At 43.2% G+C, this 27,468-nt stretch overlaps 1 protein-coding gene across 2 annotated transcripts in view; it reads left to right on the forward strand.

Moving 5' to 3' along the window:
• DMXL1 (Dmx like 1) overlaps positions 1-27,468 on the forward strand; it is a 1,781,042-nt gene that overhangs the window by 1,009,260 nt on the left and 744,314 nt on the right. For both annotated transcript variants that reach the window (XM_085632653.1, XM_085632652.1), the window contains exon 24: positions 6,424-7,505. In XM_085632653.1, coding sequence (XP_085488779.1) covers positions 6,424-7,505 — 1,082 coding nt within the window. The remainder of the gene's footprint in view (positions 1-6,423; positions 7,506-27,468) is intronic.

The following is a 27,468-nucleotide window of genomic DNA, read 5'->3' on the forward strand; positions in this document are numbered from 1 at the left end:
TTTAGAAGAATAATAAGAATGCTCCAAACTCTTTATCTTGACTAGAAGGGTTTTGGTATGTTCTTGTGACTTTTTAAATTTTTTAGAGATATATCTGATAACAAAATCTCTAGCTGATGCATTCAAAGCATCCCAAACCACATGAAAAGGTAAAGTATCACATTGACTCAAGAGGAAGTATTCGTGGAAGAAAGAAGCAAAGGAGAACGTAAATATTGAGTCTGAGAGCAAAGCGTTATTAAAACGCCATTTTCGAATTCAACTGGGTTTTTTCAAAAAGTTCAATTGGATAGTTATGGGAGAGTGATCAGATATTAGAATAGATCCAATATCTGCCGCTAACAGCAATTGAGATATGTTATGTGATATAAAGAAATAATTCAGCCGTGATTGGGTGTGGTGTGTCAGGGAATAATGAGTATATTCTCTTAATGTAGGATTGCAGAGTCTCCACGCATCTATAAGTTTGTGTTGTTTAATGGTTTGTGTGAAAAGTTTATAGGTTTTGTGAGGGACAAAGGATACTACTGAATTGCGGTCCAAAAAAGGGTAACAAATGTGATTGCAAACACCTAGGAGAATGAAGTTATCATCAAATTAAAGTGTAGTTTGTTGGGCTAAGGATGTCCAAAAGGAGGGATCACCAGCGGTGGGTGCATAAATGTTCAGTAAAGAGGTCGGAGCATTGTCCACCAACAATTAAACAAACAGCCATCTACCATCCTTATCAGCACATTGCGAAATCATTTTAACAGGAAGTGATTTTCGGCAAAGAGTGAGAACTCCGTTATGTTTACCATCGCCTGGAGAGAAAAAGACCTCCCCCCTCCAAACCTCTCTTTAATTGTAAAGATTTGTCAGCCGTCAAACTTAGATTCTTGTAAACAAGCTATATCTGCTCCCAATTTGGCCAAATGTGTCCGAACTCTGTCTTTTAATTGGCAAATGTAAACCCCTGACATTCCACTAAATAATTTTTAAGGACATAGGACGAAAATGTAGAAAAGAAAAAATGAACACCAATCAAAACAGATCATTGAACAACGTAGAATATACTTGGGAATAAACCGACTATATATAAATTGGAAGAAGTGAAGTGAAAGGGGAAAAGAAAGAAGAGGAGTGATCAAAGTGAATGAACAACAGTTGAATTGTGAAAGAACAGCAGGAAAGAAGAGGGGGTAATCGAATGAGAAGATAGCAAGATAAAGCTATAGGAAAGAAGAAGATATGGAAAAGAATGAGAGCAATGCATAAGTGAAGAAAGAGGAACAAATCTAAAGACTTACAAGTAATCCAAGACATATGAAGGGTGGGGGGGAGGTGAGGCTACACGGAACAATGAAGTATCCAGAACCCATGCGGGAAAGCGGGAAGGAAGGCAGAACTGACGAATAACGAAACATAGGGGATGTTAAACATGGAGACGTAACCTGTAAGGAAGAAAAGAGGAAATTAATTCTATAATCAAGAAATATCAATGAGATCAGGCAATATCTGCAAACAAGTAACATTTTTCACGAACTAAAGCATATAACAAATATGAATGCATTTCAAAGTCCAAAACGTCTGTCGCATGTGCGACGGAGAATTAACCACAAAAATGGCCTGGTAGGATGAAGGAAACATTAAAGGAAGAACAGCCAAGGCAACTATTTGTTGTGCAGTACAGAAGAGTCCATAGGAGTTGAATGGTGAGAATTGAGAAAACTTCTAAGTTTTACAGGATCTTCATACATGGTAGTCTTGTTGTTGATGGTCACTTTAAACAGGCATGGGTGGAAGAGGCCATAACGCGCCCCCATTGAAAGAAGAGTCGGCCTCATTGCTAGGAATTCTCTACGCCTGTCTGCTGTAGGTTTTGAGTAATCCTGAGAAAATAACAAAGGATTACCTGACCATATGATACGAGTGATCGCTCTGGCAGCTGATAAGATCTTAATTAGGTCAGTATATTCCAAAAAATACAAGATTATCCCTCTCGGTTTCCTCACAGCAAATGAAGACAGTAGAGGTGGCGGGCCTAACCTGTGAGCCCTTTGGATGTTGAGCTGAGTATCCTCTGGCAATTTAAGATTTTTTGGAATGAAGGATTTGAAGAAAGTGATTGGGTCCGAGCCCTCTGAGCCTTCCTGTAGTCCATATATGCGGAGATTATTTGTTCTGTTTCTGTTTTCAAGATTTTCGACTTGTTTTTGTAGTGCTATTACTTGAGAATGCAGCGTCTCCTCTTTGGAGCTGGAAGAGCTCAGAGACTCAATATGTTGCTCCACTGTAGTAACTCTATCCTCCAGGCTTGACCACCTATCCATTATAGTTTGAAATTTAGAGTTGGTTTCTTCCACAAAAGGACGCCGAGCTCTAATTTCCTCCAGCAGAAGGTCTAACGAGACTGAAGAGGACTGCTTAGGAGGAGAAGGAGGATCTTCCTTTAGCCATTTGCTTGGTGTCTTATTAGAACAAGAGGATAAGGCATTAGCAGACGATGCGCCCTTAGGCGATATACTTGTTGCATCATACATTGATAAATAGCGAGAGTTAGGATTGTGACGGGTAGAAAATTTACGTGGTGGAATTGTCGAGCTTGGCAATACTTTAATTAGTTTGCCCATGCAACTAGGCACTAATGTAACAGATATGGTTATTACAGTGAACAAAAGTTCTGTTTCTACTTCATCTACCACCAATGATAATGCAACACCTCGGTATACTGGAATTGAGTATACGTTTGAAGTAGAGGCACAGATTAACAGAACCTTGATAAAATATTGAGAAAACAAGAAATGAGCTATCCTATAAGAAAGGGCAGTGTAAATACAAGCATTAATTTGCTTTCCTCATGAATAAAGTCTGTAAAAGGAAGAAAGTTCTACATGTAAGCAGAGAAGGAGAACTGATGCACGCTGAGAAAAAAACATGCCCTTATTTTTTGAATATGAGAAAAATAGATGAGCGTCCATGAAACCTCCAAAGCAAACCACTTCTCATTAGGAATGAAATGGTAATATGTGAGGAAAAATGTCTTCACTATACCCAGTTGTTTAAGAAAGAGCAGCTGTTAGATAACTAGCACTCATACTGCATTTACTGAAGCAGAAACCAAGTGGTTGCATGTAGACAGACTATTTACCGGTAAAACTCTGTTAAGCGCTGAGACACTTCAGGCGTGACGCAAGATGGCGGCCGCTCCGTCAGAGAGCACCTTCGCAGAGCGGCTGAATAAAAAAGGACTTCTACGGGGCACCGCAACGGATGAAAGCCGACTCCCTCGATGCTATGACGCCTCCGTCAGGTCTGTTCCTCTCACCGCTGTCACGAACTAACCGCCATCTTCCTCGGGTGCTACCCACGCCCCCTTGCCGTCTTTTTATTCATCCCGTGCTGTATATTTCGCATTGGGGCTGTACCTGTGCCACATGGAGCGAGGTAAGGCCAACTGTCCCTTACGGGATGAAGGGGTCGCCGTTGAGTTCTACTCATGGCCCCCTATGGCCTGAGGATTTTATATACGTAACATAACATGTGTATTTGTGAAGCGCACATTCACCCTTGGGTATCTTGGGCTGAATAACAGATGTTAATTGTTACTCAACTCAATGGTACTCATTTTATCGACCTCAGATGGATGAAAGGCTGAGTGGACCCACCAGGATTTGAACCTGCGACTTTGAGGTCGTTCACAGGCCCCTGCAGTGGATGCATTAGTCCACTGAGCCACCAGACCTAGCTAAAATGTTTAGCGACCCCCCATCTCCACCTGATGGGGTATTCATCGCTTTTTGCATTAGGATCATCCTGTAACTCTGCTTGCGAAGCTGTACAGCGATTGGCTGCTGTTCTCAGTTCTCATGTTCTTGCCAGGAGGGTGGCTGGCAAATGCCTCTGCTGCTGGCCACCAAAAGAGGAATATCCAGGTGTAGCACCTACCTAAATACCCCCCTGTCCTCCCGGAATTGACATCAAGCTGGGGGTCATAGGGGAGGCGAGATCTCACACTCACAGTGGTCTGCTTCAAGGACAAGTGGCCACAGAAAAAATACTACCTTGGGCAGTAAGAAAACACTAGGGGGTTGTCCCGTCTAGTGTCCCCCTGCGGGTTACGTGGCCATCCACCGACTTTGTGCATACTTTGCATCTGTAGTACATACAGTTTTGGTTTACTTAATCTCATGGGCAGAGTCGCCTTTTATATAGAGGTGTGGATCTATTTTTAGCATTGTAGCCATGCTGCTCTACTTCTGAAGCTGCTTTGGCACGTCCCGTAGAGCATACCTCGTAACATCCAAGACTCTGGATTAAATCTATTTGCTTAAATTGTTGTTTTTCATATGGACATTGCTGTGCCATAGATTGTTCATATTACAAAAATAAGCTCTTATTTCTTAATGTATGTATCTGTAAGTGGACCTTAAATTGGAGAATTCAGGATGGACAAAAAATGTATAGGGCTGTAGTTTTTTTATATAACAGAAGCCATTCGAACGGCAGACAATCTTTAGTCAAAGATGTAAGTGCCAATTAATTACCCAAAGTAGTTCTCCATACAAATTGTCAAAGAGATAAGCCAGAGAATTAAATCATTAAGATAAGTAGAGAAGCTTATTTGAGAGGGCACTAATGTAAAGAAGCTCCTAATGTGTAAAGCAGTACATTGGCTGCAGCTAAGATAGTTAATGATGGCTATATATTTAGATAGAATAAATGTATCCACAAATTAGATTAGGATTACCATTAGAATGCCTTGTAATACTAATGGACCTCTTTTTGTTTGAGAAGCGTAGCATAACATTTAACTTTCATTTGGTAGCTATGCTGGTATTATGGATAAATGTCAGAATATTTTAAAGACCTATAACTTACCTTTTTGTCCTTTACTAGAACTTATCTATCTGTTTCCTGACCATATCTTTTCATCCTCTTTAAACCTGAAAAGTCTGTTTATGCTCAGAAGAAACTTTTCACAGGGTTGACCTGATTTTAACCGTGCATTAAGGGTGGAATGTTTATATTTCCCGAAGCTTGCAAAATAAAATGCCAGAGAACTTTAATGAGCCCACATGGGCAGATGAAAGATGTATTAATTTATTAATCGTTATTTGGTAAATTAACCTTTCCGGGTGACTAGTTGAAGATGCACGCAACCACCTAGAGCCACCACACATAAAGGCAGGTAACAGTTGTTCTAAGTGCACCTATGCATTGTGCTTATCATACACAAGTTAATCTACCTAACAGGAATTATTTATGTGGGCAAGAACATGCAAAGCTCCGTATACAAGCTCACTGGCATAGACTATCAGTATGAAAGTGGAATACAAAAGGTCAAAAAGGAAGTAAAATACAGGGTTGCCATCACATTTTAAATTTGAGTTTTTGAGCCCACTTAACACATTACTGTCTGAAAATATAACTGAACCCACCGCAACCTTATAAATATTAGTTGTATGACCAGTACTAGATTATAGCAGTTGAGAGTTAGTTGGGGCGAAATTTACATTTTGCCGCATGTAAGTGGTGTAATTTCAGAAAACATGCATTACAAGTGTTACGTGAAATTCCCTAAATTACACCATTATCCCATGTTGTGTTATTAGGGGCCTTTCGCAGCAAAATTGTACTATTGAGTGCTCAGGAATAACACAAATGGGCAGAACATGAGTAATTGTTGCTCGCGCTACTTTTGTTTTTCATATATCTTCCTGAAGTTTTACATAATTGTGCCAAACAAAATTGCACACATTTAGCACACTTCTTGTTCACAGTCCTTTACTCTGTAACGAGGAGCTTGCCATCTTTGTGAAACAGCAGCTGTGTTCACTGTTGAGAAAGCCCCCCCTATAAAAAGGCACATATCACATAGTGGCATGGACAAAATAAATGGTTGCTTGCCCAGTGCTTAATTTGAACCGGTGGTTTCCAGTGCCTGGCACCCGCACTTAATTGTCAACACCCGTGCTTGTGACAATCTTCAACGAGATGGAACTGTCTGGTTAATTTAAAGAAGACCACAACAACAGGTAATTATTAATTCGATATATATTACAAATGACTATTACCTGCCGCCCAAGCCATTCTTTTAGCTTTGGAGGCCTGAAATAGTCCGAATTGTCACGCTTGTAGGAGTGTGATGGTTAGTGGTTGTGTTGGTATTCTCATTGGCAGCATGGCAGGGGCAATGTGTGGTGCAAACTGCAGTGGCCTCTTGATAAGAGCCCTGGCACCTAACGTTTTACAATTTAAGCACTTACGTTTATTAAAAAATGCTAATATTTCTACCATTACACTCCCAAATATGTTTATTAATTCTTCTGAATCACTGTTTTTTTATTTTATTTTTTGTGTTTGTTAGCAGAAATAAAGTACACTTGCTTGGGTCTCTCTATTATATAATCATTCATTGTTCATTTTAATTCTTGTTTGTAGATGATTGTGAGGACATTCATTCAACTTGTAATCCTTCAGTTTTCAATTTCTATAATTTTTTGAGGACCCACCCTCTTTTGCTAAGACGCCATTTTGGAACCTCGAACACTAAGTCTACGCAAATATGCTTGACCGTGGATAATGGGCTAGCAGATAAAATAAATCTTGGAGAAAGAAGATTGTTTTTTACAACTGCCCATGCTCATTTAAAAGCTGGCTGTCCCATGTTAGCACTGGAGGTTTTATCAAAGATACCTAAAGTTGTTATGAAATCAAAGCCATTAGTAAGAAGTTCCAGTATAACAGACACAAATAAGGAATCTTCACCTTCTACTCCTGTACCATTGGAAACAAAAGAAATTAAAACATCAGCATTTGATTGGAATGGAACAGTGGTGAATGGAGTAGGATCATCTCATGATTGGTCTTCTGACAAGCAAAATAAATCCACTTTCACTCTTGATTGGAGTCAGCCTTCTGTGGTCTTTGAAGAGGACTCTCTAGAACTCAATTGGGATAGTGAGAATGAAGATGAGCCCTGTGACGAAGGCTTGTCCATGAAGGAATTAAACCCATCAAAGAGCACTAGTGGAAAGATAGAGGGGACAACGTCTAGTTACTCAGATTCACTTTGCACTGTTGATGAAAATGATATTTTAAATCCTTTAGAAGATGTCATAGCTGCACAGCTGAAGTTTAGAGCATGCTTAAAGATTCTCACCATGGAGTTGCGTACATTATCTACCGGTTATGAAGTAGATGGCGGGAAGCTTAGATATCAATTGTACAACTGGCTTGAAAGAGAGGTTATAGCTCTCCAGAAGACCTGCGACTATAATGTTGGTTCAGAGGAATTTGCATCTGGGATTGGTGGACCTCTGGATGACATTACACTCACTGAAAATACAGAACAAAAAGCGAGACAACAGAAAGAGTGTTTTCAGCGAAGATGTCAATGGCTCCGAAAGTTTCAGTCACTTCTGAGGATGTTTCTTAGCTATTGCATTCTTCATGGATCCCATGGTGGTGGTCTGGCCTCTGTGAGAATGGAGTTGATCTTACTTCTACAAGAGTCCCAACAGGTATTTTGCTTTTACTGATTAAACACTTGTACATCACTACACGTATACTTCATATTTTGCATATATTACAGATAATTGTATGAGGCAATTGTGCTAATGTTTAATGACTATTCACAAGCCTAGGTCCTGGTGCCATGAAATTGTATCAAGAATGCACAATTTTTTTGACAGTCCTCTTTTCCTAATTTCCATTATCCCCATTCCAGTTGAGTGTCGCCATTACCATTGTTTGGCCTAAAAATTCAAGATCTCGTTCAGGAAAAGCAAGTGCAACCTGGTGTGCTTTTTGTGAAAATGAAGGAGTGTTTTGACTATGGCTTAACCTGGGCATAGATTTATTGTGTTGAGTGTTTAGCTGAACAATGCCCTTAAACTTCACTCCTTGGAATGCAGGCATTGATGTTTGGGTGTTGTGCTTCATTCACACAGCTGCGTCTTTTAACATATCTGAAGATACTGCCTGAACTGCAGAGTTCAGACAGTGACTTGACACTTGGGCAAATGTTAACTAAGATAGCTGACAATTAAATAAACTGTGCTTGCATGGTGCACTATTAGATGAATATGTTAATAGTGTAGGCAATATAAGTTACTAATAATGTGTTTTGTAGTTCTGCAGCTTGAATAAAGTATTGCCTCTAAGGTCATACCTAAGCAATATCCGAATGTTTCCTTTTCTTTAGATAAGCACAGTGAAAACATAATTTGATGAAAGGGAACATGGTAGAGATGCAACATTCTTTGAGGCTACTTTTCCATTAATGGCCGGTTTCAAAGGTGTGCCTTACAGTGTTTCATAAAGTTGCAGTGCGGTCTTCTTGGCTGGCAGTTTACTTTATAAAGTAGTGTATCTCAGTTGAGCATGGGACTGCTATACACCTGTTAAGTGGCAAAATAATTTACTGTTTTATTATCAAAGTCCAAAACTACACAATATTGAATGTTAAATGTGTGAACTATGTACACATCATGGAAATGATTTCAACTGTTTTAAAAGGACTTGTATTTGTTTCTTAGAAAAGCTTTGTGACATTCTTTAGAGCAGTGAAATCACATTTTATGACCAGAATTAAGCAAAAATGTCACAAAGTGACTACGTAGCAAGGCAAAATAGTAGTGATACACTCAGATTATTAACTTGTAAATCCCCATATATGTAGTGCGTATGAATCTGGTTCATACGTATGTATGACTATTGTTCACATAGAAATTATTGTAGTGATGTAGGCAAGGTACAATGCAGACCATTCGTGTGTCTCTGAGTTTAAGTCAAACTAGTGAACTAAGAGAAGCAACATTTGGCAATTTGAACCAATTCTATATCTAAATATCTGATAGAGACTAATAATAGATTCCTTAGCTTTAAATTTCCCAGGCTTCAGTCTGGGTCTGGAAACGTTTGTGTGAGCAATACCCCTGCTTACCGTCAGGCGCCTCTATTTGGTTCCACGCGGCAGCGCGGAATGTGACTCCGCGGTCACCTATATAGGCACCACCCAGGTGCGTGGACTTCCGTTCTTTTCTTTCTGCACCAGTTAGGAGCTGATCCAGGGAAGAACTACCCTTCAGATGCACCTTACTTTGCCACCATGACTCTCCTGTTCACCCTGGTGTGACTCAGAGTCCCAGGGTACAACATGCCAGAAAGGAGGCAGCTGCTGAGGGGGAGGCGTGACCAATGCGCTATAAAGCGCAGCCTCGAACCCTGTGGCGCAGGACGCGCCGCGGGCCAAGGGCGGGTCCGTACACTCCCGTCATAGCCCGGAAGTTGCTGGGCTGGGCTGCCTCCCTGAAATCTTTACTCTGAGGACTAAGGACCCTTCCTGCCCCTGAGCTGTGTATTACTTCATGTCTATTCAATAAGACACAATCAGCTTTTTCACTATCAACTATATTATTGTTGCCTCTTAATTTGTTCCTTTGTGCACTATGGGGAAAAGGAAAGTGACTGAGGGTGGGCTGGGAGGCGTCCAGAGGAAAAAACCAAGAAGAGAACATGGACCTCAAGCCCTGTGGTAGGGGGGCAGGGCAGGGAGTGATGGACCGCATTGAGAATACACTGTTGGATTGTGAAGGGCATTCCGCACCACCCAATGATACCAACACCCTCATTTCCAAGGACTCCCACACATATACCACCACGGAATCCACCAACTTAGGCATTGGGAGCATACCTAGCTTATTTAAAAAGCAAGCTTGTAGGAAACAGCTAAAGAAAGTTACTGAGGAGCCTCTCAATATTCCATCTAGTGATACTAGTATCCAACCTGCTAAAGTAGAGTTTCATTAAGCAATAGATTCATAGTTCTGGCTGATCAGCCAGTAATATCTAATATGGCCATTGCCACTGGTAGTTCTGGCTGATCAGCCAGTAATATCTAATATGGCCATTGCCACTGGGGTCCAGGTAGCTACGGATATAGATCAATAGGTAAAATATGGTCCCCCAATCCAGCGGTGGAGGGACGGAGGGCTCTGAAACACCACTTTCCAATTTAGACCTGCAGAGGGAAATCCTTGCCTTAAGAGAAACAATAGCGTCCCTGACTGATCTTGTTTCCAAGTTGTATGTCAGAATAGAGGGATTAAGTACTCCTGAGATAGCACCCCCTCCAGTCTTGCTGAGTGTAGACACGAAGCTGAACTCTAATTACCCGCTAAAACACTCCCCCCAATTGATACCCAATGCACCAACCATTAACTGTGCATCCCAGATTAGTTGCACAGGTCATTGCAAAATGGCCCCTCGGGGGAAACCACCTATAAAGGCCAAACAACAATATGGGGCTAGGGAGAAAAGAGAGGGATTAGCAGCACATTTGATGGTGGCAGTGCAAGGAACCTCTCTTCCCAACAAAGGACATAGTGAGGTGCCCATATATCTTAGGCCCGTCCAATCTCTCATAGCGGTTATCGGCATACCATCTACATGACCAATGTACCTAACCTCGGCCAGCAGACCAAATAAAAGAACAATGAGGCCATTAAGAATAAAGCCATACATTGGATTAGGCACATAAGGGGGTGTATATCTGTGATAAGGGACGACATCCTGAGAGCAAGAAGATGTGTCTTGGCTAACCGCATTGTAGATGCGATAGATATTACGCTTGCTGACGAAAGCTTAGTGCATAACCTAATCTCCCTAGAACTTGCCCTCCACCCACCACAAACATCCAACTTAAGCTGAATATCCATAGTTATATGGCACAATCTAAGTCCACTCTGAAACCACCAAGGGTCTCCTCATCCTCACCTCTATCCCAGAATGACTGACTACAACCAGAGTACACACACAAACATGCGTTTGTTACAACTTCTGACCCCACTATGGCTTGTTACGCTTACGGGGGCTCATTTTTTAGAGATTGAGCTCTTACCACAGTTCCCCCCCCCCCTCCATTCCACAGAGGCCCCTGTGCATGGGAGATGATAATCAGGCCGGAGTCAAAACCTTATGCAGTTACACCATGCCTCCGCCGGTTGAAATCGATGTGATGTCCCCCCCCCACCCCCGGAATCCCCTACAGTCCACAGCATTTGTAAAGCGTACAGCTACCCCTGGAAAGGTGTGCCGGCGCTCAGGGCGTCAGAAAGATTAAGCAAGGTGTTGCCCACAGTGACATAGTGGTGGGCTAACGTGCTGCCGGAGCCGGGAATCGAACTGTGAACGCTGTTGTTCGAAGTCGGGTATCATAGCTGCTGCGTCACACTTTTTCCACACTTATATGTTAATTACTGCTAATTAAGTTTTAAACATTTTTAAATTATAACCTATAACAGACTACTGTTACAGTTAGTTTTTCACTACAAAAAGTATGCATGTCTTTTTAAAATTTACTTAAAAACAATATAGGTTTCAGGGACATTGTAGTGAGAAATTAGCATTTATAAAACCTTTGAAATTCCCTGAAAAACCATAGGTTTTACAGACGTTATAGTTGGAAATAAGCATTTAAAAAACCTTTGAAATTCACTGAAAAAACCATAGGTTTCAGGGGCATTATAGTTAGCTGGACATTTCAATCGTACAAAACCATAGAAATTCCGCAGTTATAGTTAGTTCAGCTAACTATATCTCGTGCTCCTGCAATGCACTGCTCATGATGTCACATATTACATCATTCATGGCATGGTCAGTGACATCACTGATGACATCACTGATGACATCTCAAATTACATCACTGATGACATCATTCACATGAAAATCTGATGCACCTCCTCACAGTTTAATATAATCTTTGATACACCCACTGTAAAATACAGACAACCATTTTCGAAACCATCGAGACACCAATACCAGTTACTACATACGCACTCACTGATTCCTAGGTCTACACACACATCCACCCATACGATCCCTTATACATGCAGTCACTCATCAATACAACACTATCATATGCACTCATACACCTATTCAGACACTCACACACCGCCACTCATCCATAGTTACTCACACACCTAGTCAGTTATGCAAAGAATCAATCAAACTCCCATTTACTCGCCTATACAGTTATACACACACCACCTCACTAATTCAGACAGATACTAACGCATACTTGCACTCTTATATAATCACTGATACAAGTACACACTCATCCATACAGCCACTCTCACAATCACTCACTCTCACATATAGTTATGTATATACACCATCACTCACATATACTGCCTTTTACATATGTAGTTACTTACACATGTACCACTGAGACATCCATTCACTCACCAACACACCAATACACACACTCACCCACCCATACAGCTGTTTCCACATGCACTCTTGAACCCATACACCCAGTGAATGAACCATTCACTCAACTATGCACAGAGTCACACACCTCAATCCCACCCACACACCCCCCCCACCCACACGCACACACACACACACACACACACACACTCAGTCGCCCATACAAATACTCAGGCAAACAATCAATAACCCATATAGACACTCATGTAGCTACTGACCAACCCATGTAGCAGCTTACACAACAACAGACAGACTGATACAGACATTCACACAGTTTAGTCCCTAACCTATGCATTTACAAAGACACGTTTAATCAGTCACCTACCTGCTAAATCCCCCATCCAGACACTTATACAACCAGTCATTCTTCAATACAGCTTGGCATATATATAAAACAAATTTAAACTTTACAGAAACACAGTCACTGGATGATGTCATCAGTGATGTCATTTGAGATGTCATCAGTGATATCACTGACTATGCCATGAAGGATGTAATATGTGACGTCATGAGCAGTGCATTACGGGGGCACGAGTTATAGTTAACTAACTATAGCAGTGGAATTTCTATGGTTTTGTACGATTGAAATGTCCAGTTAAATATAACGCCCTTGAAACCTATGTTTTTTTCAGTGAATATATATATATATATATATATATATATATATATATATATATATATATATATATATATTTATATCGGATGGTTCAGGGACCCGCCGTGCTTTGCACAAACACTATTTTCTAGGACGTAACAGGACGGCACAGACCGCAATCTTCAGCAGTGCAGTTTATTCGGCTTTAACTGCTTACTGTTTTCAAGCAATCATACCACAAGGTGCATGTATACCTCAAATTAGACCTACGCGTTTCGGCCATAGCCTTTGACTGGGTCATAGAGTTCACTGCAAAGAGTGTCTTTTAAAGGGACAGCAGCCCCCTATCCCATAACCAATTTAAAAAAACATCGGGCAGGCAGATCACACATGAGGGATACACACCGTTTCTATTCATAGTCTTGGTTAGCACACAGTGCACTATGGTCACATTGTGGTAAATAAAATTCCTTTACCTGGACTTAATTTGATACAGAAACATAATAAAATAGCTCAGTAAAATGAGAGGCAGAATCCGTGGTATTAAAGGTTCGGAATGGGCTTTATTCCAATGAACGATTATAATCGGTTGCTCCAAGTTCCATCACCACGGAGGTTCAGGAAGTGAAGTACATACATTATTGACATGAAATGACTTTTATAGATCATACATTACAATGAGGCGAATGCAGTAGGCGTAACAATTGATAAGGAAAATGACGATATATCTGCGTAACCAAAAATGGGTGTAATAAGGAGTAAAAAGGAACGTAATTGGTTATGATGTCACATATAGGTGGATCCATAAGATAATACTTGGCATAGATGCGCGTCCATAACAGCATGCTCTACATTTTGGACATTTGAAGAAACCATTGCACGTTAGCCAGTTGCCCTTCTGTGTGTTTTTGTTTGTGAAACAACTTGGGGTTAGCAGATTTCCCAGGGACGGCACCTTTCTATATGTAATATTGACATGCTCAGATATTGGGTTTTTGAGTTCATGATCCTTTCTGAGTATGTTCCAATGATTTCCAATTGCTTGTTTGATGGCTTTGTTCGATTTATTGAAGTCAATGATTAACCTAGTTAGTTCTTCATTTGGTCCTTCCGGTGTCTGCAATTTCTTTGACATCAATAGATTTTCTCTTTTGTTTTTTGGTTCTCATCCGTGCTTCTTCTAGAACAGTTATTGGGTATTCTTGTCTTTTGAATCTGTTGTACGTTCCATTTATCTGTTCCTCATATTCATTGTCTACAGAGCAATTTCTACGGGCTCTTATAAATTCCCCGTATGGAATACTCCACTTAAGAGCTCTGGGGTGTACACTGTTGGCTGACAGAATGCTGTTACATGCAGTGGTTTTTCAGGATGAGTTGGTGGTACATATTTTTTCATTTTCAATGTAAATCCTTATATCCAGATAATCAATAGAGCTCTTACTATATGTATGGGTGAATTGTAAGTTCAAAGAAGTATTGATTAGAGATCATTAGAAGTCTTTCAATTCATTTTCCTCTCCCTCCCATATAAGAAAGAGGTCATCGATATAATGGACCCATAATATCACTTTTACCAAATTCATTCTGTTGTTCTCTCACCACAAACATTCTGCCTCCCAGAAGCCCATTGTTAACTTTGCATACGTTGGGGCGAATGAAGTACCCATGGCTGTTCCCTGTTTTTAAAACATTGTTGGTAAGGCAAAAGGACATCATTTCTAAAAGCATTTGTGTGTGGCCAAGTAAACTCAGAGAATGAGATCTCATGAAGTATTCACATACCACCAGACCATCATTGTGGACAATCGAAGTGTAAAGTGAGACCACATCAACTGTGGCCATGATGTACCCTGATTTCCAAGGAATGCCATTGATGCGGTTAAGAAAATCCATGGAGTCACGTATGTAGGATGGCAAATCGGCCACATATGGAAACAGGAGGATATCCTCAAATCTGGAGGTGTCCTCCAGGAGAGAGCCACATGAGCTTAGGATAGGACGGCTGGGATTTTTTTCAGGCTCTTATTCACTTTTGGTAGTATATATAGGGTTGGGACAATTGGATGCGTTACCTTCAGATATTACAATTCATTCTTATAAAGTAAACCTTGGTCATGCCATTTTTTAAAATTTCATATGAAAGGTCAACATGATTTGGTTGGTAGGATTATTTTTTAACAATAAAGAGCTCGAGGGGAAAGAACTAGTGGGTCATCCCCCACTCAAACTACTATATAACACAACAGACCCACTAGAAAGCGTACAGTACTTATTTATTTTATATTATGTACTGCCAGGAATGGGGAGGGAAAACTCATCTCATCACACCCACCCCCAATAATCTATATTTGTGAGGTGGATTCCTGATAGCCCAATATCTGTACTATTCATTTAAAAAGCAGTGACCATTGCAAGAACCCTCAGCTTGTGGACCACAGTTATCAGTTGTAAGACTGTGGCAACCCCCACCGTAGAATTTAGTGGGAGAAAGGAAAAGAAACAAAGAATTAGAAAAAATGTGCGGAACAAGGGAGCACCTCACGTGCGCAACACCATAGCGGGCTGACACTGGTTAGATGATTACCAGTACTGCCACGTTTCTCATCATCGGTTGCCACCTTGTTCAACAAAAATTGGAAACTGTACCAACAAAAATTGAAGAAAACACAACGGCGAAAAAAGGAGTGATCAAATATACACCCAAGTCCTGACTTTAAAATTGAGAGCGGGCCATGACTACCACAACTTTATTATCTGCTCATGGACCACTTCAACAATAAAAATTGCTGTGATTAAACAGACACGAAGTCATACGCCAACATGTTTCATTGCCTTACGTGTGCGGCAAATTCTTCAGGGCAACAGGACTTCATTCACCATTTCAGCAAATTTTATGCTGGAATTATTTGTGACCGTTGTCAGCCAAAGCATCTCATACCGGCTTGACCGCATCTTATTACGGGCTGTGATTCTAAGTTTCATCAGCCTCGTTGTAGCCTCTGGGCATTCGTTAATCCTGGCAACATGAGCCTTGGTTCGATTTGTTCTGCTCTGAAGAGAACCTGCGTGTTGGAGTTTCCAATGTAGCTATTTCTCTCTGACGCTTTTCAATGCGAGCAGAGTTCAGGCCTCCTGTACGCCTTTCCGCCCATACCACTGCTCAAGAGGATCAGGAGTGACCGGGCCCTTGTCATTCTAGTGGCTCCAGACTGGGCACGGAGAGTTTGGTTTCCCGAGCTTCTGAAAATGAGCATCGATCCTCCGATCAGGGTGCCCCTTTGGGACAATCTTCTGTCGCAGCAGCAGGGGAGGGTCCTCCACCCAAACCTTTCAACTCTCCGCCTACTTACGTTGAGATTGAGCAGCGAAAGTTGATACCTTTTGACCTTCTTTCCAAAGTTTGTAAAGTTATTTTGGCGGCTAGGCGGCCCTCCACCAAAATGGTATATGCCTGCCGTTAGGAAAACTTTTAAAAATATTGTACAGAAAGGTCGGTTGACCCTCTTTCTGCCTCTATTTCTGATATTCTACTCTTTAAGTTACCCTTGCCCTGCAGGGCTCTGCTCTTGGTACTCTCAATGGTTATCTTTCTGCTCTGTCCACTTTCCTGTGGCTGCCAGACCAACCCTCTTTATTTAAGTCTCCTATTTTAAATAGGTTTCTGAAAAGGCTTGTACATATGTTTCCCCCTTCACCCTCAATCGGTTGGATCTGAATCTGGTTCTCACTTACCACGTGTGCTCCCTTTGAGCCATTACACAATTGTCCCGTCTGTCAGCTTACCATCAAGACAGCTTTACAAGTAGCGATAACATCTGCCCAAAGGGTGAGTGAGCTGCCTGCTTATCATACAAGCCTCCCTATTTTATCGTATTCCTAGGCAAGGTGGTGCTTCGCACCTGGGCCTCTTTCCTACCTAAGGTGGTGACCCTATTCCATTTGGGACAGTCTGCCACCCTGCCCACCTTTTATGCTCCTCCACATCCCTCTGAAGAGGAGGAACGACTCCACTCTCTGGACCCACAAAGAGCATTGTCGTTCTACCTTGACCGCACAAAAGAGTCCTGGGAGGATGACCAAATCTTCGTGGGCTTTATATAGAGGCTAAAAAAGGTTGGGGAGTTCAGAAACTAACCATTTCACACCAGGTCATTCTCTGTGTTAAGATCTGCTATGCCCTGCCTAAAAATCAACCTCTTTAGGGCTTATGGGCCCATTTCACCATGGAAAAAGCTGCGACCACCGCGTTGCCTCGTGGTATTCCAGTCCTGGATATCTGCCAGACAGCAACATGGGTGTCCCTGCACAGGTTTGCCAAGCACTACTGCCTGGACAATCAGGTCCGCAGGGACGGGTATTTCCCCGTTAGATCCTGCAGGACTTCTTAGTTTAGTCAATTTGTCCACTGCCCACCACCTGGATGCTGTGGCTTCGGTATTTATTCAAACTTAAGGAATCTACAGTTATAAAGCTCTATCAGAAGAACATTTACTTACCTTCGGTAACGCATTATCTGTTAGACAATTTCTAGCTGCAGATTCCTTACAAACCCACCCATGCCTCCCCGCTTTGCAGGCACATTCTTAGGGCTAGGGTTGCTCCCTTTTTTCGGGCCCTAGTTTGCATATACACTAGTCCGTCTACTTCATGGTGCTACGCTTCTGGCGTGGAAAGTGTGAAAAGTAACTGATGTCCGCGCACCTAGGTGGTGCCTATGTAGATGATCACAATGTCACGCCTGGCGCTGCTGCGCGGAACAGAACAGCGTGCAGGGGTACTACTCACGCAAAAGTTTCCCGATCCAGATTGACACCTGGGTAATTTAAAGGTAGGAAATCTGCTGCTAGATATTGTCTCTACCAGATAATGCGTTACCGAAGGTAAGTAACTTGTTCTACAGCACCACATGTGAATTTGGAACGTCTCAGGCTGCAAAACTAGTCTTATAAGTAATAGGTAACTTGTTTATTTCTGAGGTCTCACCCTTGAGAAGCTCAAGTTCATGGGAGCCGCCTCCTTTACCTGTACCCTTTCCAGCTCACAAGATACTACTTGATAACGGGTAATATTAATCCTGATCTTGAACCACAAAGTCAAGAGAGTGAAGAATCTAGTTGTGCAGCACAATGTGATGGTGTGCTGACTTACAGTAGATATCCTGATGCTTGTAGAGGTCAAACTAATTGATTCAGCCCATTAGTGCTTGGCTACTGGGTGAGGTTTAGCCAGGTGTTTTACATTTTATATTGGCAATGACTTTCTATTCTCTTTGTTGTCCATGCTGTGATGCTCTGAATATTTTTCATAGCATAATCCACTTATATTTTTGCTACCCTCTGTCAACGGTTTAGAATTCAGTTTGACTCTAAATAACCTATCTCCAGCACCTGCATAAGGTGCACCCTACCACATCAAGGGAAGGAAGTTACATCTGGAGTAAGTAAGGCAAGTCTTAATATTGCATGTAAGTACAGAACGTATTAAAATTATGTATGGTCAATTAACACATTTTAATATGAATAAAAATAGTAATAGTGAAATATAAATGCAACATATAATAGTAATAAAGAGTAAATTTAACAGTTTGAAAAAAGCTTAAGTAATACAAAAAGGAATTAATCCGGCAGAAAAAATAAAAATGTATTAAAAAAAGAAGATATATTCACGCGCGTACACAGACACATTCTCTCTCTCTCTCTCTCTCTCTCTCTCTCTCTCTCTCTCTCTCTCTCTCTCTCTCTCTCTCTCTCTCTCTCTCTCTCTCTCTCTCTCTCTCTCTCTCTCTCTCTCTCTCTCTCTCTCTCTCTCTCTCTCTCTCTCTCTCTCTCTCTCTCTCTCACTCACTCACTCACTCGGCATCCCCTGTAGTATGTTTTTATACCACCACTGTGTAGGCGCAATTTCCATTGAAAATGCTTTGTTTGATTTGCCTATACCTTTTCACCCTGTGGATGGATTTGCATATAATTTTGCAATTTTCAAGAATAGTCAGCTAGGCTCTGACACAGCGCTGAGAAAAACAGTTAAGGGGGTTCAAAAAAGAAGTGTTTTCCCATTTTAGCTTCAGTAGGAAATTTTGCGCCCGTCTACAGGCAGAACTTCTTAATTGATTTACAACAAACTTGGTATGAAAGTAGAATTTTACTTAGAAAGTATGCATTTGCTGGTTTAGTGTAAATCTGATTAGTAGTTTTTGCGATGTTAGCTTTTTAAAAAGTTGTCAAGCAATTTTTAAATGGTGAACACTCTATTTTTTAAACACGTGTATTTATTAGAGTTTTATACAGAAAACAGTAGGCATATCGATTGACAACAGTGTACACTAGTCAAGCAAAACATTTAAAGAATGAGCCAACATGCAGACCCATTAGGAGGTCTCAGGCTTTCGTGGGCTAAACAGACCCTGTGTAGTTGGGGAGTGGTGGTGGAGGACGAAGTTAAATGGTTAACACTTTTATATATCTGCTTTAAAAAAATTACGAGTAAGGGAATAAAAAAAAAATATATGTAATTTCATTAGGGATTCATTTTCCCCATCATCACTTTTAGTTTAGGTACCGCAAATCCCAGAAATCTAAGTGGTTGCTTCAAGTAAAATATTTGTCATTCAGCGTCTAATACAGAAATCGTGGTGTAGTGCCCTTCTCCTGCAGCTTTAGAAAACGACCTGTTAGGGGGCAGGGTAGGCACACACTGACCCCTCCCCTCCGGGCCACAGTGAGGGTTACAATCCGAGGGTTCACTTTAATTGAAATTTTAAAAAAGTAAATAAGTTATGCGATTTGTGAGTTGGATGTCTGACTAGTTATGTTATTTAAATTTAATATAGTGCTCGAATCACCCGTGGACATCTCAGTGCTGCAAACAGTGGCAGGCAAGCATCTACGAGAATAGGTCTCATTGGAAAAGGGAGGCTTTCAACAGGTTCCTAAATTAGCAATAGTTCGGACAGGAATGAATATGTACAGGGAGTCTGTTCCAATAAACAGGGGCCAGGTAAGAAAAGGTTCTCCCACCACATCTAGTCAGACTGATGCAAGGGACACACAACATGGCTTTGTCCATGGATCTTAGACTTCTGGTGGGTACATACAATCTAACTTTCTGTTGAAGATAGCTGGGGCCACTTCCCCTTACAGCCTTATATGTGAGGCAGCAGATCTTAAAAAAGCTCATTTTTCTTACTGGCAACCAGTGCAGAGACTTCAATGAAGTGGCCACGGGGTACCTGGCGGAAGATAGAGTAAATCTGGCTGCCGTATTTTGCACTACTTGTAGTTTAGACACAAGCGTCTCATTAGCTGCAGCCAGTAGAGCATTCCCGTAGTCTAGTTGACTCACTACCAGGGCTTGAACTAATGTTCTTATCGCAGAGAGCGGGATAAGGGGGAATATTCTGTGTAGGAGTCGCTTATTATGGTAGCACCTGCCCATAGTATCCAAGATATGATTTTTCACAGAGAGGGCTTGATCAATTTTTATTCCAAGGTTCTTCACAGAGTGTTTGGGAGATGGGACTGATCCTAGTTGAGAGGGCCAACACTCATTAGACCACAGGGTGATTGCATTACCGAACAGTATGATCTCAGTCTTATCTGCGTTCAATTGTAGATAATTGTCAGTCATCCATCAGGACATGGCTAACATTCCTTTCTCAAAGTGATCTTTGGTAAAATGAATCAGAATCAAAAGTGAAGCTCAGCTGCGTGTCGTCAGCATAGGATATAATTCCGAAGCAAAAAGGCTCAACGATTTTAGCAAGGACTGCCATGTGTATGTTAAACAAGGTGAGGCTCAAGCATGAGCTTTGTTGTACACCCTTATCCAGACGCATCTTACAAGAGGTATAAGGGCCAAAAGGTGATCGTTTCTTAATCCTTATCGTGTTAGGGATTTGTAAACACCTAAAATAGAGGCCACAGTCCTATGCAGCCTTTTTCGATGTTGGGCATTCGCGAGTCAGTAAACCAACTCAAAATTCAGATGAAAGCTTGATGGTGTGAATCATACTTATGTTACACAAATCCGATAAAAAATAAAAATGGGCGAAAATTCTCAAATTTGGCATCGACAACATGTCAAGCCACTGCGCCCAAGCTCCTCTGCACATGGCAGACAGGCCCTGTGGTGTTTTTCACAAATCTGAGTAAAAAAAATAAAAATGGGTGGAATTTTTCAGCAGTACCTCTGCGCGCCGTGGGACGTCATCGTACAGCTCCATGATGACGTCGTCTCCGGATATGACATCAGTGGAGCCATACAAATCCCATCTGGTGCACAGACGGCAGTTATCCGGAGAAGCGGTTCCTCAGGCCTTCTGTTTTTGGCCTACATCCACGCCTTTTTGCGTCTGGGAATAGTGTGCCTATGCCGTCGGGTTTCAAGACGTGTGAAACCTGTACTCGACAGATGCCGGCTACGGATCCACATTCCATCTCTATGTGGTGCATAGGAGAGCACTACGACTCCGAGGAGTGTAACGCCTGTAAGAGGCTGAAGCCTAAGTCCTTGTGAAAAAGGAGAATGAAGTTGCTGACGGCGCGGCTCTTTAGATCGGAGTCCAGACGATGTTCCTGCTCGGGCTGTTCAAGGAGCTGTTCCTGTGGGCGTCGCTCTTCCAAGTTTTGGAAATCCCATCGGAAGGGATCGAGGTCACGGAGGCCTTCGGCCTTGCAAAGTTGTGATGTCGTGGCTGGTTTTCCCATTCCTTCCTGGAGGATGTTGCACAGGAGGCGACCCGAGTTTCCCTCCTTATCCGGGAGCTGGGGTGACTATAGCATATGCCTCCCAAAAAAAAAAGCACAGGCAAAGCCAATAGGTTTCGCCTTTGTTATTTTTTTAATATATTTTTTTATTTCAGTCCATGCTACTATCTAACCGGACTATTTGGATTTGTAAAAAGTAATTAAAAACAAAGGCGAAATCTATTGGCTTTGGCAAGGTACTTTTTTTTTTTTACATAGTGCACTATAGTTGCTGTGTAACCTGACTTAAAGTTAAATAAACTTAACATGTGCAACGTAAAAAATGCTACGTTTTCTTCATTTTGAAAAACTCTCCTTTAAAAAAAACCTTTGACACTTGGTGTTCTTGCGTATGATGGCAGGAAACCAGAGTAAACAAAGCTTTAGGTAACGATACTGAAAACACCTCACTGAAATATTCTGTGCATATGGTCTGTGTCCTAATCAACCCTCAAGTTCCTGCTGTTCACTAAAGAGGAAAAAAGCAAGCTTTCACCAGGGAAAATATTTCTCCATGAAATAGCTTAGTAAACTCGTGGATCACTTGTTCTGTGAAGCACTCGTGTGTTAGAGGCCACCAGGACAGAAGTTAAAATGGAAATTCTAACAGCACGTTCTCTAATCACCGCCATCACTTTCGGGCACAGAGGGCAGGAGGAGAGGGTGTCGGTGGTGAGGAGAAAGGACGGGGTTGGGGTGCTATGAAATGAATGTGGACAAGGTCTGTTTATGTAATCAGTGCTCACGTTCCTGCTGCGTCTCCAAGGAGAAAACAAGCATTTGCAATGCAATAGGTCTCGCATTACTTAAAGTTTGAGCTAATTACGTTGCTTTAATTGGAACGCCAATAGCTCAAACTTTTAGTAATGCGACACTTATTGCATTGCAAATGCTTGTTTATCTCTGCTGACCTGCCGAGGGTTGTTTCCTTATTTACAAATGTAATGTCCAATAAGGGCTGTGGCACACATTGAGGATATCAATTATGCATGAATTGGTATCCTTGAGTGTGTGTGCTGCTTGCCAATGTTACACGAAAATCAGACAAAAAATATAAATAACATGTAATACAGCCAAATAATTCCGATGAACACAATATTACTCTAGCTTAAAATGTCCCTGTGACATCACCTGCATTGTTTAGTCAAGTGCCAGGGAGGAGGCCCGAAGTAAGAGCTGTGAGCGGGAGACCAGGACATCCCCTTCCATAACCAGCACTGACAAAGCCAATAGTTTGGTCCTTGGTTGAGTGAAAAATGTGTTTTGTGTGACTCTGATGCAGAGCTCTCCCAGAGCCACTGTCACTGTACTGTGCATGAAAAACTATCAGTTTACAGAGGGGAATAACAATTTGCTTAAAACGTAATGAGTCTGCCATACATGCACCAAAGTGCAGCATAATGGACTCTCTGAATGTGGCACAAAAATTAAAAAATACTATGCAAGTCTGCGCCATGCTCAATTTCTCTAAAACCCATGCAAAACTTACCCCTAGTGAGATTAATGTCCGACTACGCCAAAAATAAAAATAACAAATCAGGCAGATGACTTTAGGAAAAGCACTATCAGCTTGTCTATTATCGCATTATTTACCTATTTTAGCAGCTGTACAAGGTGATTATGCATTTTTAATAGTATATGGTAATTTGCATTTAGTTCGCTACTTATAATAATTGCCCAGTGTGACCTGAGGTGACAACTGCTGCAGTTAAAACAGAATTAAGCGGATTATAATGAACATTTATTTCCCGGTCCATTTCTTAATCCTTAGTTTGTTAGTACTGTGTAAAACAATTTTCCTCTGTGTGCTGCTCATGTTCGAGTAGAATATGGCGAAGCCTTCTTAGCGCCTTGCCAGGAATTTCTATATATCCCTTGTACTCCGAGCCGAGATTTTTAATGATAACCAATAAAACGTATGAAAATGAGAACTACACACAGAGGCAAGAAATTGGAGCACTGTGCAGGGGGCCATGGGTGAGGGGGGTGGGTCAGTGAAAAACCAAGTAGCAAGGCGGCTCAACGAGTTAAATGCTCGCATCGGACACTGCCAGGTTGACAGTTATAGTCCCAGTTTGGCCAATTCTGATGGATACATCTGCCAGTGGATTCCTCACCTTGTAAATATCCCCTGCGCCAGCATTCCACAGAACTTTTTTCCCCAGCTCTCTACGCCGACGTGGACGACGTCATAATGCATCGGCTCTGCTCGCAACTCCGTATGACGTCTCCGGAGCCATAAGAGAGCCACGTCGGCGTGATGACGTCAGTTCCCTTTTTTCCGCGCCGTCGAAGCGCAACGGTTTTCCAGCACTCTCCTGCTACTTTGTAGTTGTGTAGTGTGTTACTGTTGAAAAAAATTGCCATGTCTTCGACTAGGAAGTCGGGTATCAAACCTTGTAGGGAATGTGGGGGCCACATGTCGATGACAGACCCTCATGAAGATTGTTTGTGGTGCCTTTCTTCTGACCACGACGTGGAGGATTGTTCCAGCTGCAGAAGGATGAATCCCAAGGCCTTAAGGGAAAGGGAGGCGAATCTCTTCATGGCCAAGGCTAAGAAGGAGAAGAGAGGTAGGAAGAAGGAGAGATCGAGACCGGAGTCGTCGACTTCGCATTCTTCGAAGTCGAAGAAACACCATAAGAAAAGGAAGCATTCCTCTCGGCGCCGATCTTCGAAGAGCAAGGCGTCGAGATCGACTTTGCCTCGACGCCGAAGTAAGGATGTGTCTCCTTCTCCATCTAAGTCTCCAGAGAGATCTCCTTCGCCGAAGCGGTCCCCGGCGCGGTCCCCGGCGCGGTCCCCGGCGCAGTCCACGGCGCAGTCCCCGGCACAGTCACCGGCGCAGTCACCGGTTCCAGTGGAGTCTTCCGCTTCTGAGACCGAGCAAGAACAGGAAAAAGAGCCTTTTCCAGAGCCGGGTGATCCTGCGGTGCCTGTTGAGGACACTACGGCTCCGGTACCAGGTACTCCACAGCCGGATCTGGGATTAATCCCTTATCCGCAGTTCCCGACTCCGGGTGCGGATTCGACGCATTTCTTAAATGCTATGTATGGGATTTTCCAACGGGCTGCCTTCCCATCCGGCGCACCTACTGGTCCCGTGGGTCCTATGGCTTACACTCTGGGAGTGCTGCAGCATTATGCTCAGGCCCCGTTTATGCCCTTTCTGCCGATGGCGCCTTCGTGGCAGTTTCCGGCGCCGTCTGGGTATCCATCTCGGCTTCGATTGGATCGACCTTCTTCGGAGCCTTCATCGACGCCGTTGCCGACTCCCTCGGCTCCGCGTCCGGCGCCGTCGACTCCGACTCCGCCGACACCTCTGGCTCCACGTTCAGTTCCACCGACTCCGCGTACGGCGCCGGTTCCTCAGATCCGCTCAAGGAGAGAGGCCCTGAGAGTCTTGGAGGAAGAGCGTTATAGGGAAGAGGTGGAAGAAGGTGAGGTGGATACTTCTTCTGATGACTTTGAGGGGATTGAAGAGGCTAGCGGTCTCGATACAACTCCGGAGTGGGAGCATTCTTCCACTAGATCCTCTCCACCGCAGGAACTGGCTCCTTACCATCTTGTAATAAAGAAGGCCGCAGAGTTGCTGGACTTGCAGTTGCCCTCTGCTGAGTATAAACCTAACCTTTTAGGAGGTGTTACATTCGCCTACCTCGACCAATGAGCCTTTGTTGCCTTTTAATGAGGCTATTTTCGAGCCAGTTATGGACGTCTGGCATAAGCCACTCTCTTCACCAGCAGTCTCCAGACAGGTGGCAAGAAGATATAGGGGGGCTCCTGGGGATCCAGGTTTTCTTTCTTCCCACCCTTCTCCAGAGAGTCTGGTGGTACAGGCGTCATGCTCGAAGCATGCTTCAGGAGCTTTTCCTCAGACTCCTGCGGATAGGGAGTCTAAGAAGGCAGATCAGGCGGCTAAAAAGACCTTTTCTTCAGGGAGCATGGCGCTTAAGTCCACTAATGCCACCTGCTTACTAGGGCGCTACGTTCGTGCTCTTATGGACTCAATGAAATCTTTAGCCCCTAAGTTGCCAGAAGGTGATAAGGCGTCTTTTATGGAAGTGGTCACTGACACTCAGGCTGCTGCAAGGCAGGTAATTCAGTCGGGGCTTGATACGGCTGATTCTGTGGCAAGGATAATGGGGTCATCTATAGCCACTAGGACGCAAGCGTGGCTTCGTGCGTCTGGCTTCTCTACGGATGTTCAGGCCACCTTGGTGGATTTCCCCTTTGACGGACAGAGACTTTTGGTGAAAAGGCTGATTCCGCCTTGCAGAGATTTAAAGAGAGCAGGGTGACGACGAAATCTTTAGGTCTGCAGGATCCTGCTAAAGGATTTGGCCTTAAGAAATTCAGAGGCTTTGGGAGATCTTCATTTCGCTCCTTCCGGCAGCCACAGCAGCAGCAGCAACAGCAGCAGCAGAATCCCCTCTATAGGTCCTATAGAGGAAGACAAAGAGGACGGAGAGGTTCTGGCCTGAACCCATCTTCATCTTCTGCCTCCTCTTCTCCCAATGAAGCTTCAGGGAAGCAGCCCTAGATCCCCCATCCTAGATCATGTGAGACCTGTGGGGGGTCGGGTGTCCCACTTTCTGCAAGGTTGGAAATCTGTTACAACCGACCTTTGGGTTTTAAACCTCGTGGAGACTGGGTACGCCCTTTCCTTTCGGGAGTTCCCTTACCCTCCTTGCCAGGGTTACTGCTCAGAGGACCATCTACTTCTTCTGCAGAAGGAGGTGCTAGCTTTGCTTCAAAAGGGTGCGATAGAGGTGGTTCCAGAGCAGGAAAGGGGTCAGGGATGCTACTCCCGGTATTTCCTGATTCCCAAGAAGGACGGCAGATTGCGTCAGATACTGGACCTCAGAGTCTTGAACTTTTACCTGAAACAGGAGAAATTCAAGATGCTGACCCTTGCGCAGGTTCTTCAAGCGTTGCAGCAAGGAGACTGGATGGTGTCGATCGACTTGCAGGACGCGTACTTCCATGTCCCAATCCTGAAGTCGCACAGGAAGTATCTCCATTTTACGGTTGGGTCGCAACATTACCAGTTTGCGGTCCTCCCGTTTGGTCTTACTACCGTACCTCGAGTCTTCACGAAGGTGATGGCGGTGGTGGCTGCCCATCTCAGGAGGTCAGGGATTCCGGTTTTCCCCTACCTGGACGACTGGCTTCTGAAGGCAGAGTCCCCAAAGATGGTGCAACATCATCTACAGGTAACATCTCAGCTGTTATTCGACTTTGGTTTCTTCGATAAATGTGCCCAAATCTCACCTGGTGCCCTCTCAACACAACCTGTTCATAGGGGCGGTACTGGACACTACTGTGTGTTGAGCATTTCCTCCTCCGCAAAGAATTCTCGTCATTCAGGAGATGATCCCTTTATTCCACAATGGAGCGGTTGTTCCAGTTCTGAAGGTCCTTCGTCTGCTCGGTCTGTTCGCTTCCTGCATTCTGTTGGTCAACCATGCACGCTGGCACATGAGGGCGCTCCAGTGGTGCCTCCGCAGGCAGTGGTATCAGCACAATGGAGATCTCAGGGAGTCGATCAGGATCTCCGGAGAAGCTGCAGCGGATCTATCTTGGTGGAGCGTGGAGGGCAATCTGTTCCAAGGAAAGCCCTTCCATCTACCTCCATCGGTGGCCACAGTAATAACGGATGCCTCCATCCTGGGGTGGGGCGCTCATCTGGGGTATCTGGAGATCAAGGGTCTTTGGTCTCCAGAGGAAAGGTTGCTTCACATCAACCTTCTGGAATTGCGGGCAATTCGGTTGGCACTCAAGGCCTTCCTCCCTTCCCTTTGCGGTCAGTCTGTTCAAGTCCTGACGGACAACACTACCGCGATGTGGTATGTCAACAAGCAGGGAGGA

Source organism: Triturus cristatus, chromosome 2_1 (genome assembly GCF_964204655.1).
Source record: "Triturus cristatus chromosome 2_1, aTriCri1.1, whole genome shotgun sequence".
NCBI classification, from domain to species: Eukaryota; Metazoa; Chordata; class Amphibia; order Caudata; family Salamandridae; genus Triturus; species Triturus cristatus.